General features: G+C 46.3%; 1 protein-coding gene across 3 annotated transcripts in view; it reads left to right on the top strand.

Annotated features, from left to right (window-relative positions):
* TMEM63C (transmembrane protein 63C) overlaps positions 1-16,080 on the top strand; it is an 87,461-nt gene that overhangs the window by 52,337 nt on the left and 19,044 nt on the right. For all 3 annotated transcript variants that reach the window (XM_063117894.1, XM_063117895.1, XM_063117896.1), the window contains 8 exons: positions 414-556; positions 1,070-1,121; positions 2,454-2,562; positions 4,620-4,693; positions 7,071-7,151; positions 8,938-9,058; positions 11,939-12,072; positions 14,256-14,378. In XM_063117894.1, coding sequence (XP_062973964.1) covers positions 414-556; positions 1,070-1,121; positions 2,454-2,562; positions 4,620-4,693; positions 7,071-7,151; positions 8,938-9,058; positions 11,939-12,072; positions 14,256-14,378 — 837 coding nt within the window. The remainder of the gene's footprint in view (positions 1-413; positions 557-1,069; positions 1,122-2,453; positions 2,563-4,619; positions 4,694-7,070; positions 7,152-8,937; positions 9,059-11,938; positions 12,073-14,255; positions 14,379-16,080) is intronic.

Genomic DNA, 16,080 nt, shown 5'->3' on the forward strand with positions numbered 1-16,080 from the left:
TTAATTAAGGGGATGGTCAGTTCCCAAGTCCACTTTGATATGCTGGAGTGTCCCTCTTCCAAGTCTGGATCTCATCCTCATGATTTAAGGAGGCTGAGGATGGCGAGAGTTTTCATTCCAATTTCAGAGGTCTTGTACGTGACCAAATACCACTGCTGGTCTTCTTCCATGGTTGCCCCCACACCCACCCAGTGTTACTCCACTGGAACGATGGATATCAATCCACATAAAGACCAGTAGCAAGGCCGCTCACCGCTGTTAGCATCTCCTTCATGTTGTACAGGCATGCAAGAGGATCCGCGTATGTGATCTTCCTTGTTGTTGATGCTGCTTTCTTTGTCATTGTAAAGGGGAAGGGGAAGACGCGTGATCATTTATGACTCTGAGTTGACATGCCTTCATCTCCCTCTCAGGGATGAGGAAATACAAAGCAAGTGCGGAATAGATGCCACCACCTACCTCTCCTTCCAGCGGCATATACTGGTGCTGCTTATGATCATCTGTGTGCTCTCCGTCGCAGTCATCCTGCCTGTCAACTTCTCCGGCGACCTCCTGGGTATGTAGCACTCTGAATTATTATTATTATTATTTATTTATTTATATAGCGCCATCAGTGTACATGGTGCTGTACAGAATCTGGTCTCACTGGTAGCTGGTGGGCCGTTTTGATGATCTGGGTCTGGGTTGATGGTTGCGAGATTCCCAAGGAGCTCCAGGGAGCTCGCTCTGCTGGGAGAAGCAATACCAAGAAAGTGGAACACGATGGAGATGACCAAGAAGCGAGCAGAGAGAGGCCAGGAAAGTGACCTCGTATAAAAGAAGAGAGGCAAAAGCTGGAACTCAAAGGGTCAAATTCAGTCCCAGCTCCAGGTTTTTGAGGGCCTTTTAATTCTTTTAATCAGTTGAGATCACCAGCATTATGAAAGCATCCAAAACGTTAACTATTTGTGTATAATGCTGAGTGGCAAAATGAGTGTGATGTCACTGTCGAATATTTTTTAAGCCATCTTTTTGGGACAGTACCCTCTGTTGTCTGTGATCTGCTCATCTTTCTGTTTCTCTCTTTTAGGAAAAAGTCCATCTAATTTTGGCCGAACTACAGTTGCAAATGTCCCCAGAAAGTACGTCATTTCACATGCTAGCGCTGTGTGGCTGGCTGCTGGTTGTGATGGCTGTTGGGGGCAAATGTGGCTCAGATAGTCCTTCGCCAGCATGTCCTGGATCAGTAATATGCTTGATGTTACACTTCTTGTGTGTGTGCGCGCGTGGTCGTGTGTGCTCGTTCGTGCACTCTCACATTTGTGCGTGCACGTGTGCTGCCTAAATGGTATGAGCAATAGTCAGGTGGAAACCGCAAACCTTAAATGTGTTTTCTCCTTTCCCAACAAACAAACAAAAGAGGCAGGGGAGGAATATCAAACCAACCTGCTTTGCTCGAATTCTTATGGGAATTGCTATAACCTGCTGCTAACAAATTCAAGGCCACGGTTTTCTGCATTGCACTATTTTCTCTCTTTTCTTGAGTGCTGGATTTTATATAGCCCTTGCACACATGCACCCCTAATCCACACCCCCGCCTGCATATTGTGTGTTGGTCTTCACTGTGTAGATCAGGGGCATTGAACCTCAGGCCTGGGGTCCCAGTTCAACCCTCCGGAGCTTCTTAATTGGCTTTGCACCCTTTTCCCCAACAGCCAATCATTCGAGGGTTTCCCAGCTTTTGCACGTTTCTACCACCATCCTAAATGGTTGAAATACCTCCCCGAAAGGAGTAAGAGTTTTAAGCTAAAATGTACTGATATTTTTGGCCCAGCCCCCATTTGCCCTTGATGGCTTTTGCCCTTGCCCTGCTCATCCATGAAACACAGCCCATGAGATCTTCTCCAGAATTGAATTTGACCCTGAGGCAGAAAGAGGTTCGACATCCCTGATGTAGGGTAAGGAAGGTTCTACTTGGGTGTCCCACTTGCAAACATTGGGAGGCTTGTTTTAATAATGATGCAGGGTAGGAAGTTACATAGGAAGCTGCCTTATACTGCGTAGGACCATTGGCCCATCCAGCCCAGTATTGTCAGCACTGACTGGCAGAGCCTGTCCAGGGTTTCAGACAGGATTCCTTTCCTCACCCTACCTGGAGAAGCTGAGGATCGAACCTGGGACCTTCCACATGCAAGGCAGGGGCTCTGCCACACAGAGCTATGGCCCCACCCAGGGTAATGTTACCCTAGGTTAACGTAGGGTCCTTCTGGGCTAGCCCATCATCCACGGCACTGTGACATCATGATGTGGAGCTTGTTACAAAGATGGCTGATGGGCATGTCTTCCGGTGAGTCCAAAGGCCCAAATGAGGGACAGCCAGCATGCCTCAGGACGCGGCTGCTGTTTCCTCCCTTCTAACCAAGATCCCTGATTTTTCCAGTTTGGAAAATGTCTTTCCCTTTTGTCTCTGGCAGCGATCGTCTCTTGTGGCTGCACAGTATCTTTGCCCTCCTCTATTTCATCATCACCGTCCTCTGCATGGCTCATCACTCCATCCAACTTGAATACAAGGAGAATGAGAAGGTAAGAAATGCAGCAGCCCCTTTTCACGCCTTCCTCTCCTGCCCTTTCCATGAAGTCTGCACAGTGATAAGTTTTCATTGTCATTTGCTGTCTTGGCCTGGAAGGGCAGACTTGGACTCAAAGCTGGGTAGCAAAATGTTTGAGCTGCTCTGATCCAGTGGTTAAATGTTGAATTTTCCTCTGGGAGGACGTTGGTTGAAATCCCAACCCAGCCATAAATAAACTTGCTAGGTGGCCTTGGGCAGGTTCCAGTCATAGAGTTGGAGGGGGCCTCGTGGGCCGTTTAGTCTTACCCTCTACTCACTGCAGAAATACTTCTTCACACAGTGCGTAGTTAAACTATGGAATTCACTTCTGGCCACCATTTTGGATTGCTTTAAAAGGGGGTTGGGCAAAGTCGTGGAGAATATGGCTATCAGTGGCTACTAGTCCTGATGGCTACATGCTACCTCCAATATCAGACACAGTATGCCTGTGTACACATGTTGGTGGGGAACATGGATGGGCCGGGGGTGCTGCTGTTGCACTCATGTCCTGCTTGTGGGTTTCTTGTGAGCAGCTGGTGGGCCACTGTGTGAACAGACTGCTGGGCTAGATGGATGCGCTGCCTGATCCAGCAAGGCTGTTCTTATGTTCCAGAGCTAGAGCACCTTCGACAGATAGCTTGAAGACCTCCAGCGAGAGAGAGCCCCACCATCCCCTGGGTCAGAAGTAGACAACATGTAGACCAGGCCACATGCACCCCATCTGGAAGATTTTGTGTCCCCCATTGCCCCACTGCCAAATTTGCAGTCAAAATTTGGCAGCATCACAGGGGGGGGGAATCCTGATTTTCTAAAGAGACATCTGAGGGTTTTTTCCTACTGCTGCTGTGTCGCCAAGTTCAAACGCTAATTCCGGGGAAGGTGCGGCCAGCACTAGGTTCTGGCAGGCGAGTAGGGGTGGGCATGTCCCGGACCAGTGGAAGTTGCCCACCCCTACCCTAGTTAATTGATTCCATTGTCACACTTCTGTTAGCGTTAAGACTTTTTTTCAACCTAAATCTCCCCTTAAGCCCATTTGGTCTTAGCCCTTCCCACTGGGGCAGCAGAGAACAAAAGTTTCCCCTCTTCTTTGTTCTTGGCTGTCCGCAAGGCAGGGATGGAGAATGTGTAACCCTGCAGATGTTGTTGGATTGCAGGTCCCATCATCCTTCACCATTACATATGCTGGCTAGGGCTGATGGGAGTTGCAGTCCAACAACATCAGGAGGGCCACATGTTCCCCCTCCCTGCCTTAAGACCAAATATCTCCACAGTCGTCTCTTCCCTGGGCTAAATAGTGTTTCCTCATAGGGCGTCTTCTCATTCCCTTGACCATCTTCATTGCCCTCCTCCAGCCCTGTTCCAAGTTGTCTACATGCTTTGCACAGTGTGGCCCTGAGAACTAAGAGCAGCTTTGCTTCTTGGACAGTGTCTGGGAAGTCCTCTCTTCATGTTCCCTGTCCAAATGAGCAACTTGCACATCTCCACCAGCAGAGAAATTAACCAAATGCGTGTCTCACTGGTATGGAGACGATGCGTTCCTGAGCCTTCAGGCTTTATAAAGTAAATAAAGTCTAGTAAGTCCATTTTATTTAATATCCTGAAATAGTTGAAAATGGGGGACTAGATTTCTGCTGAATGCTTTTAAAAGAAAGAATGAGTCCTAATCTGTCCTCCTAGCCAGCTAACCATCCACACGTGGGGGATATTGGAGTCGGCTGTCTGGTATACTCTTTTTTGTGAACCGCCCAGAGAGCTTCGGCTATTGGGCGGTATAAAAATGTAATAAATAAATAAATAAAATAAATAGTGTGTCCTTAATGAGAGCCGTGTACCGAGAATGAGAACTCTTCTTGGGTTCCTTGTTCACTTGTGCTGGCTCCTTTACATAATGTAAACCTTACCTGTCTGCCAAATTTCAGAACGGACATTTTTAGTACAGTATTCTAGACATTGTAATTATGTGAAAAAGTTCCTAGTCCTGTTGCTGTTAGGGGTCTCCATTTCAGGGTCTCTCCCGTTCTTCTGCCTCAGGTGGCCCGGACGCTGATGGTTACCAAGATTCCCAAAGAGATCACAGATTCCTCCCTTGTCATCAAACACTTTCAGTAAGTACAACTATATAGGCTGCGTGTTTGCAGTGGAGGCTGGTGGCTCCTATGTCAGTGGGGTAGTGAATCCGCTCTGGGTTTCAGTCAGAACACAAAAGCAGCTATTCAGCACTTTGGATAGCTCCTTTAGAGTTCTGACGGGTTCTGTCTGAAACCCAGAGCGAATTCACTGCCCCACTATCATTGGAGCCACCAGCCTTCACTGCTTCATTGTCTCTAAACGCATCCCTCCTTCTTGCCTACCCTTCTCTAGTCCAGATAACAATATTCACTGACGTGTGGCAGATGTGTGCTTTTAAAAAATAATAGGTACAAAAAGTACTAGAGCTTCAATGGCAATCTATACACATGGCTCTGTCCATTGCAAACGGTCCATGTATATTTAAATGGCTGGCTTTTCCAGCAGCAAATAAAGTAATGGGCCTGATCTTTTCACACCCACCATGACTGTGCCTCAGCTCTGATTTGGAACAGGCTAGATAAGAAGGACTCAGTAGCAAGTTCTACCAGGGAAACCAGTCTCTCGTATGTAGAGATGTTTTGCCCACTGCTGCAGAAATAGCAGCAGAAATAGAAAGTATTAATTACTTTCTATTTCATCAAACGGTTCTCCTAAGGCAGGGGTGGGGAACATGTGGCTCTCCAGATGATGTTTGATTTCTACCCCCATCAGCCACAGCCAGCATGCCCAATGATCGTGGATGATGGGAGATGTATTAGTCCAACAAAATCTGGAGGGCTGCTGGTTCTCCCCACTGCTGCTGGCCCTGTTCTAAGGAGAGCTGTCTTCTGAAAGTTGGGCTGATCATCGGATGGGCATCAGAGCTTTCCCTCTAAAATATGTGTTGGGGGTGGGGTGGGAGTGGGGAGGAAACTTTAAAAGGTGAAGGAATTGCTGGCAACTGGTACATAAGTTTAAGGTTTTGGTAATAGTGTACAAAGCTCTAAACAACTTGGGTTAGGATATGTGAGAGAGTGCCTTCTCCCTTACCAACCTGCCTAGTCACTGAGGACATGCTCCTGCTGGTTCCACATGGACCTATGGTGTCCACCCAGAGAAGAGCCTTCGGTGTGGTGGTCCCCTTCCTTTGGAACTCCCTGCCCCTTGGAGGTCAGCCTGGCATCAACACTGTGTTGCCTCCGGTGCCTGAAAACAGCTCTTTTCCAGGGGGTTGTCTATATATGTTCAAAGCCGCGCAGTGACTGCAAATCAGTGCTGCGTCAGTTAAATGATGCAGCCGCAGATTCACAGCTACCACGGTGCATTTCCATGAAGCTGCACTGTTAAAACATTGGGGATTTACCCCGACTTTTTCGTTGGGAGCGAGGTTACCCCGGCTTTTCCACTGTCTGACCTCGCTCTGTGGTCAATCCGGGGGGGCGTTCGAGGCAGATGGTGACTGGCGAGTGGTTGCTGGAAGCCAGGAAGAGGGCGGGAGTGCCTCCAGTACATGTATGACTACCAGGAAACCCCGCACTCTGTCCTGGCATGGAGATGATGATGATGACGGTTATAAAACATTTAAAATGACGATTTTAAAAGTCCTTGGCACAGACAGAGGTCCAGATCATTCACCAAAGGCCTGCCAGAACAAAAAAGTCTTTGCCTGCCTCCTAAAGCACATCTGGGAGGGAGCCAGTCTAGCTTCCCTGGGAAGAGAGGTCCAGAGCACTGGAGCAGCTACCGAAAAGGCCCTCTCCTGTGTTCCCACCAGGCGTGCCTGTGATGGTGGTGGGACTGAGAGAAGGGCTTCCCCTGAAGATCTTAAAGCATGAGCAGGCTTGTAAGGGAGAATACGATATTTCAGATAACCTGGACCCGAGCTGTATAGGGCTTTATAGGTCATAATCAACACTTTGAATTATGCCCGGAAACAAACTGGAAGCCAGTGGAGCTGTTTTAACAGGGGGGTTGTATGCCCCGGTAAGCAATCTACCTGACACCACCCTGCAGGAGCGAAACTGGGGGGTTTAGGAGGAACCTGGTGCCATAAAGGCAGCCCCCAGGAAGCATTCCTTAACTAACCAGCCACAGTTTTTATTGGCATCCTGTTTTTAAAAAGAATAACTTTAATATGGTGTTCTCGTCTTTTTATCTTTTTACTATTTTACCTCTTATGTTCACCACTCTGGAATCTCTTTTCGATAGGAAGTGGTATACAAATGTTGTAAATAAATAAATATGTGAGATACATTCCTAGAAGAATGGCCCATTTTTAATGGCCCACTGTTGCTACAGATTTTTTTTCCAAAAAAAAAAAGATCCCACCTTTCATTACACCATCTGAACCTCTAGTTCTGTTTTGGCCCCAGGTAGGGCATCCCTTCCTTCTTCCAGTAGTTGTTTACAGACCTTGATCATTTCTCCTGACAGTGAGGCTTACCCAAGCTGCACAGTGACTGGCATCCAGTTCTGCTCTGATGTTCGCAAACTGATGAAGCTGGATTCAGAGAGGTGAGTCTTTTTGCTTTTGGTCTTCTTTCACTGGGATCTGGCTTGTTCTGTGTTTCCTGGGATATTTTGTGCAGAGATCTTAAGATTCCTATCCACAGGGCCAGTGCTAGAGCCTCTAGACAGAATGTCAGCCCCAAGCAACAACAAGCACTGTTGACAAGGTTGTCACCCCCAAGCCAAGAAAATTACTTTGGGCACTTTGTGGGGCTATTCACACAACAGGCTAGCCCACATTGAGTGGGTTGTTTTGAACCGTGGGTTGTTTGTTGAACAGGGGGTTATTGTGTTGTCTGAAAACAGACAGGCTGGCTTATTAACCTTGCAGTGTGGCTTATTATTAACCACCATGAACAGCACAACAACAAACATGAATTCTCAAGGTGACTTGTTCTGTGTGCGTTCAGACAACACAATAACGCACAGTTCAACAAACCGCAGTTCAAAATAACCTACACGCAACCACTGAGTATGAGTTAGTGTGTTGCATGAACAGCCCCAAAGAGATACAAATGAGAAGCTTGTGTCTGACCTTTTCTACATTTATTTACTTACTTATTTATTTATTACATTTTTATACCACCCACTAGCCGAAGCTCTCTGGGCGGTTCACAAAAGTTAAAACCATAATAAAACAACCAACATGTTAAAAGCACAATTACTAAATACAGTATAAAAAGCACAACCAGGATAAAACCACGCAACAAAATTGATATAAGATTAAAATACAGAGTTAGAACAGTAAAATTTAAATTTTAGTAAATTTTAGTTTGATTATTTTCTCTTAAAACGCAAATACTGTAATTGTGACATTGGGACTAGGGAGAGACAAATCTGACTATTTCTGGTTCCATGTCACTTTCATATGTTTTTACCCATAATTCTGTTCTGTTTCTGCATTAAACTACAATTTAAAAAATAATAATCTCAAAAAAGCTTGGATCCCAACTTTTTGCTCCATGAACAGAAGGAGCTTTCATTTATAGATGGAGAATTGTACTCATGGAAGGACCGCTTCTGACAGAGCAAAGAAGTTGGGATCCAAGCCATGTTTTAATAGATGATGATGATGATGATGATAACAAACTTCAATAACAGAAAAATCATATGTGTCCAAAACATGATCTTGCGTGGAAAAAAAGTGAAATATATATTATTATATATCCTTTCTTTCTCACTTCATATATTGGTTCTAAAGAAGGAAAAGAAAGAAAAACCGAACAATAACAATTTAAACAGTGACACAAATGCTGTGTCACAACATGAGGAGACGTAAAAATCCAGTGGATAGCTAAGATGATTGCTCCTTCTGGGCCGTTATGAGAGATGGGATCCTCCAAACTATACATGGAAAAAGTCCTCTGAGTGTAATCAGGGAAGTCTAATCAGAGGGGAGGGACAAGGAGATCCAGCCCATGAATAACTACAGTCTCGCTCAACCCAATCTGGCCCATTAAATCCCCCTGAGATTTCATGGCACTGCTCACAGATAACACACTCACCATTTTCTTTGTAGTCCTAAGTGCTAGACACTTGATTTTTTTAAGAACATGAAATAGGAGATTCTGAGGATGCTGCATTCGGTACGAGATCCAGAAGTCCCACGTTTAAGTGGCCCAGCTGCAGTTCTGCATGCGTAGGATACACTTAACTGGTTGGCCACTGTGTGAACAGAATGCTGGACTAGATGGACCCTTGGTCTGATCCAGCATGGCTCTTCTTATGTTCTTAACTCTGAATGTAAATGGATTCATTCATTCATTCTCCCCTCTAATTCTGTTCCTGGCAGGCGCAAGGCAATGAAGGGGAGGCTTTACTTCACCACCAAGGCTCAAAAGGAAGGGAAAATCATGATCAAGATCCACCCCTGCTCCCGCATCTTCTGTTGCCGTATTTGTGGCTTTGAAGAGGTATGAACTGAAAATCAGGACCCTGATATTCACTGAACACATAAGATTGGATCTGGGCCTCTTTAGTTGCCCATTATTCCGTTGCTTTGCTCATGGGCCATGTACCAAGGTGTGCCTAGAGACAGCTTCAGGAAATGTGAGCCAGTGGTGAGAGAGAGCAACTTTCCTGATCTTGCCCCTCTCCCCAACTGAGTTCACGGCAGAACTGAAATTTCAATGCTGGACTTCCAGAATGCTCTCTATATGCCCCGTATACCCTGTAGTGGCAGCAGAGTGGCACTGCATTATTTATTTATTTATTTGTTGCATTTTTATACTGCCCTATAGCCTAAGCTCTCTGGGCGGTTTATACGATGCAGCCGCCAGCTCACACCCACCACGGGTTTTTTTGGGCAAAACTGCGCAGAAATACATCCCCTCAGCTTTTCCGTTTAATGCTAGTTCACCATTTTCTTCACGTTGGTTGGTGTCCCTGATTCGTCTCGAAGCTGGGGGCATTCCGGGGGCGGATCAAGCCTCCCTATAGATCGAGGGGACACATGGGAGGGCCGGGCAGAGGACAGGGGCAGACTCCCAAAAGCTCAATGGCTGCCAGCACTGCCCGGAAAGCCTGTGCTCCCCTCTGGTGTGGGGATTTCCCACCCCAACACCCAGCAGCGAAACTGCGGGGTTTTCTCCAAAGCAGCAGCAAAATGGTGCCATGAAGACAACCCCCAACTTGTGCTTTTAACTGCTACACTACTGCTCTTCGCCTGGTGGGCTGGGACCCACAACTTGGTTAAGCTCTGGTCTTTGATAGGTTACATAAAAATACACAACTTCTGGGCCTTCCTACAATAATCAACACTACCATTCCAAAGACGTCAGCAAAATATAAATAGCACCTGCTTTTACTAGAATATATATTCACAAACGTGTAAATGTTTAGACACTTACAATTTTTAAATTACAGTATATACAATGGATTCTGTCAACCATATATAAAAGAATACTATCAACAATGGAACAGTAAAAGTCTGTTTCAACATAAGGCCTCTTTCAGTTAATGTAAAAATAGATTCTAGTTCTTTGGTGTCCAGGGAATGATTTGGGGGGTTTATTTTATCACATTCTGGCTTGAATTGTTAACAAACACAAACCTTCCCATAATAGCTTCGTGGTAAGTTGGACAATATAGTTCCTCCAACTCATAGACTCGGCCTGTCTGGGAAACACTTCTTACGAAAGTTTGCTTGATGTTAGGAACATAGGAAGCTGCCTTATACTGAGTCACCTTGGGTTCATCTACCCACCCACCCCGGTATTGTCAACACTGACTGGCAACAGCTCTCCAGAGTTTCAGGCAGAAATATTTCAAGCCCTACCTGGAGAGGCCGAGGCTTGAACCTGGCACCTTCAGCATGCAAAGCCTGTCCTCTGCCACTAAGCCATGGCCCTTCCTATGTAACACATATGAAAGAATGAGAGCCAAATTTCAGTTAGCACTTAGTTACAATTCTGCTTCTTTATCATGAATGTCCACTCCCTTATGAGGAAGGGATAGCAGGTTCACACCTGCATGCCCCATCACCACCACCTACATGCCCACTGGCCGCACCTTCGAGAGAATTGTGAAAGGGCCCTACAAGTGTCAAGATATACATGCATAGGATTCTTCCCCCTAAACAGGATCCCTGATTGGCTAGGGTTCCTGTTGGTATGGAAGAGCCTATGGACATACAGCTGTACCAGTGGAGGCCAGCGGCTCCGAAGTCAGTGGGACAGTGAATCTGCTCTGGGTTTCAGTCGGAGCCGGGCAGAACCTAAAAAAGTTCTCCAAGGTGTGAAGGGCTGAAAAAGACTCCCTACCATTAATGTACAGAATATTTTCCTGCCCCTTCAGCCTAGGGACATTGGAGAAATCTGCAGCGGAACCAAATGAGTTCAGATTTTTATGAATCTGACCTATAGATTCCGTAGCCAACTGGCTTTTCCCCTCTTGAGTAGATTCCATGGACTTGGAGACTGCTTTTCTAGCTTACAGGAATTTTGCGCAAATCTCAATGTAGATTTTTTTTAAAAAAAAATAAACAGCCAAAATGTGCATTTCCACCATAGGCTAAAGTGTGAAAAATCGCATTTGGGGTGAATTTGGATACTTTGGGAGAAATAGTGCATTTTCGCGCATGCAAATTTGCATTTGCACAAATTTGGAAACAGGAAAAAAAATCCACTTCATTCAGTGGCCGGACAACAGAACAAAAGGTGGCTGACAATCCACGAAACACAGAGGGAATGAATTTTACGCAATCTGTACATCCCTACTTTAACCAAAAGACGGCTCCCAAAGTGGCTGACACGGATCCTTCTCTCAAATCCGGCTTCAACTAGCACCATCTAGAGGCCTGGTTGGAAAATACAGTCTGGCAACCGGCAGCTGCAATTTTCACTGAGTTGGTCGGCACTGTGACATGGTCATTGCTGCTCTTTTTAAGTGGTGCCTGCCTGAACAGCTGGAACGGTGCCATTAATCTGTCCTCCTGTGAGAGTTGACTCATTCCTGTGGCAACTCCAGTGGGTTAGAATTTGGCGGCTGGCAGATGTTTCTTTACAATTATTTTTCCAATACTGCTGGAGAGCCTGGCCTTCGACTTTTACCTAATCTTTTTCGAAGGAGTGTAATCAGGTTATTTTCCATGATGAAAATGCCTGGATAAAAACAGCATTTATCATGCCAGGCGGTCTCCCAAAGAACTATTTGGTGTTTAGAGAAATAGCCGATGAAAGCCATCTCTGGGTGAATGCATGGAGCCAGAAGGCGCTAACTTCATTCAAAATTTCTAGCTGGCATTTCAAAGTGAAGGAAGAAGCACACATCCTTTTTCTTTTTGTGCCTGCTAGGTAGATGCTGAGCAATATTACGGGGAGCTGGAGGAGAAACTGACGGATGAGTTTAATGCTGAGCGCAGCCGGATTCCGCTCAAGCGCCTTGACATGGCTTTCGTCACCTTCCAGGACGAAAGGATGACAGCCACGTGAGCATCCTCTGCTCCTAATCTTTTCTCTTAAGACAGGGGTGGAGAATCTGTTTTTCTGTTGCGGATAATCTTTCGGGGGTGGGGGAGGAGGATGCCAGCAGCCGTGGGTGGGGGCGCCCTTTCGTTTGTTCTTTCCCTCTTTTTACAGTCTCCGTTTTTTTCTCCAGTCCATCTCTCCAGGGCCAGGTTTTTGAGGACTGTGGCTTTCCTGCCCCTGTCCTGGTGAGAATTCCCCTCCTCTAAGGCCTTTCTCGCCCCCAGTTGGAACCACCTTCTCCCCCACACACCGATTTTTGCCACCACCAGGAGCTTTAAGGCTTAGGCCCAACACTCAGCCCTCTCTCTCTGTGAGGATGCACAGACTTTATGCTTTAACATTATATTCTCACTTTATTACCTCCCCCTTACGCAGCCATGAGCAGGATGCATAGAATTTTATAAACAAAGAAATTACAACCATCAGTTGTTGAATAGTAAAGGTATAACTCTTAATGGCTCTATCAATATGTGGTCTCTGCCCCCAAATACTCTATATCACACCCTCAAACAATTCTCTCACACCAACCGCAAACCTTCACTGAACCCGTAACTCACTCACTCTCTCCTTCCCCCACAACTCTACCAGACCATTTCCCTTTCTCTGATCTAAACCCTCTGTCATCTTGTCCCTGTCTGCCTCCCACAGGCACAGCACCCAGTTGGTACAGCACACGTACAGTTCACCCCCTCCTTCTCACTCTCTCAGCCAATCAGCTCGCACCGGCAAATCCACCAGCCTCACTCCAGAAATACTTACCAAACCGTAGATCTATAACAAGAATACAGAGTTATAAACATAAACTCGGTATGTACAAATGTGTAATGTGACATGGGCCCTTGGGCAAGACACCCTCAGTGGGCCCTGCCCCTCAGTGAGTCTACCTTCTCCTTGATATTGTCACCAGCTGCTATTGCTCTGCATTGTCTTTCATCTCATTGCTACCACTTGCTTCCTTGACAGGCACCAGTGTTGTCTGGGCCAGAGTGAGAGGCAGATAAACAAGCAGATTGCAGTGGTGAAGAGGGAGAGCAAGTCCAGGATGCTCTTTCTTTATTCAATGTGCCCCTGCTGGGATGTGGTCCCTCAGCAGATCCCTGACCATGCCTACCCTTGACACTCTCCCTGCCTCTGTCTGTCTGCCACCCCCTTTTCTCCACCCCCTTTTGCCTTTAGCTCTGCCCACAACTGGAACGTGGCCCTCAAGAGCTTCTCCAAAATTGAATTCAGTCCTTGGGCTGAAAGAGGTTCGACCCCCTTGCCTTACAACATTCACTGAACTGCCTACCTCCATCCTTGCTGCTTGTAGAAGTCCAATTCTGTGGGTTTGTGCTGGGCCCAGCCCAAGTAGTTTATAGCTGAGGAGAAAGAGGGCATTGCCACAGATTGTGGACCACGTGGAGGTACCTGCACTCCGAAGAATATTGTATCTTTGCCGACTCTGCTCTCTCTGCTAGTACACAGAGTTGGAAACACTTTACAGCAGCCTTTCCCAACCTAGTGTCCTCCAGATGTGTCAGAATATAATTCCTATCATCCCCAGGCATACTGGTTGTAGATGATGGGCATTGTAGACCAACACATCTGCAAGGGATGGGCAGCAAGTTCGGGAAGGCTGCTTTCAGGTTCATTTTTAATCTGTTGCCTTGGTTGAGTAGTCCCATTAGGGCTGATAAGATTTCTCTCTCTTACAATTGTGGATATCAAACATCATCATAACTTGAAAGGCAAGAAGATTTTCTCCTGGAAAGTTTTGGTGGGTGTGTTTGGGATGAGAAAGGAATTGGGGTGGGGAATTAGTTTCTCTTTTAATTGTTGGCTTTAGCTGTATGCTTTGTTGCAGGTCCCTGTGGCATTGGTTACCTTGTGCACAACCGGCACTGTATCTCTGGCACACTAGAATCTATAGAGGGGTGTTGATGTGCTGGGTGCCTGCGGATTAGTGCATAGACAGCTCTGTCTTAAAACAGGGAGCGAGATAAGACAATCTACTAATTCCCTTCCAGCTCAAACAGTTGCCTCTTCTTCCCAGACAACAGCTGGTTGGCCACTGGGTGAAGAGAATGCTGGACTAGATGGACCCTTGGTCTGATCCATCAGGGCTCTTGCTTATGTTCTTATGTTATGTTCTTCTTTTCTCCAGTATTTTGAAGGATTACAACCGCATCCGCTGTCGCAAGCATCCACAACAGTCATCTGTTACCACAGTGGTGAAATCCTATTGCTGGGGGGTCCGCTATGCCCCTGCCCCCAATGACATCATCTGGTAAATCCTCTTCTTTCTCTACCTTGGTTTTCAGGGAAGGTTAAGACAAGGCAGAACTTTCCCTATTAACATGTGGGCCAGTGTGGTGTAGCAGTTAGTGTGTTGGACTGGGGCACAGGAGATCCGGGTTCTGGTCCCCGCTTGGCCATGAAGCTCACTTGGGTGGCTTTGGGACAGTCACTTAGTCTCGGCCTAACCTACCTACCTGTTGTGAGGATAAAATCGAGAGGAGGAGTATGTAAGCCTCTTTGGGTTCCTCACAAGAGGAAAAAAGGCAGGATATAAATGCAATAACAAATTAAAAATATTTGGGTATTTCAGGTGTTGTAAATCCATCACATACCGTAGGCAGCAACATTAAGCAAAGGAAAGAGGAATTAAATGTCTCTCTTTGGGCATCGATTTCAAAATGCCATTGAGTCCAAAGAGTGTTTGGTCATTCTGGTCCTTCATGGAGACACTATACCTGCAGCTGCAATAATCAAATGTTAATTTCCAAGGATGTCATATTGCCCAGTCATTTTAGGGGCCCATTTTATTTATTTATTTTGAAATGTTCTGTGCCGCCCTTCATTAAAAACTCTCAGGGTGGTGTACAATAAAATAACAAAAAGAACTTTTTTTAAAAAAAAACTAGAAAAATAAAACAGTAATTAAAACAAACACATAACATTCAGCTTTATGGCAAAAAACGAGGTGAATTGTGTCAAGGTGAATCACATTGCATGCTAAGATGCCCAAGCAACTAAAATGGTTTTAGCTCGCTTGCTGCTGAAATGGCATCAAAGTTGCAGGAGCCACATCAAGCAGGATACAGCACTATGAAAGCGGTATACGGTACGCATCAATGGCCCCCAACGGTTGTCAGTGCACTTCAGTACTGCTATAAAGCAGCAGTGTGGCTCCTGCCTCTTATATACCGCTTTCATACTGCTTTCATAGTGCAGTGTCCCGCTTGGTGTAGATTAGGCCAGGGTCACAATTTTGGCCCTCTGATGTTCCCTGACGTTGCTTTGCCCTTTTCCCAACCACCCATCGTTTCACGGTTTCACGACTTTTGCGCATTTATTCCTGCCCCATTTTAAAAGGTCGAAATGCCTCCCCTGAGGCTTAGCTACTGGCAGTAAGCTAAAATATGCTGGTATTTTGGCCCCACTCACTTTGCCTTTGGCCCCACCCACCACTGGAACATGCCCTTCCCCCCCCCCCCCCGAGCTTCTCTGAAATTAAATTCGGCTCTTGGGCTGGAAGAAGCTCCCCACCCCTGCAGTATTGGGGGGTGGATCCCACAGTTAGGGTGCTGTGATCGGAAAAGTCCTCACTCTCTGCCTTCAGATGGTGGTGGGACATGATGCCAGCAGAGTTTCAGACATGCTTGCGTGGTAGGGGGCAGTCCTTTCATGAACCATTCCTCATAGAAGAATTGGGTAAAACCATAGCGCCATCTGCTGACAATGGTTAAGACACTTCAGCTGAAGACACATCGGTTTATTGGTGATGTGGAAAAAGGGATGGAGGATACATAAGCAGCTGCTGGCAGGGTCATCATTGCTCCTAGAAGCCGGTCCTAGCAAACAGATATGCATGAAGAGAGGATGCCCCTGCAGACACTTGCTGATCTCTGTCTTCAGCAGTAATAGGGTTGGATCCAGCAACTTCCTTCTGTGGATGGAAGGGCTCCTTCTGTCCAGTAGTGTTTTTC

Source organism: Elgaria multicarinata, chromosome 2 (genome assembly GCF_023053635.1).
Source record: "Elgaria multicarinata webbii isolate HBS135686 ecotype San Diego chromosome 2, rElgMul1.1.pri, whole genome shotgun sequence".
Taxonomy (NCBI): domain Eukaryota; kingdom Metazoa; phylum Chordata; class Lepidosauria; order Squamata; family Anguidae; genus Elgaria; species Elgaria multicarinata.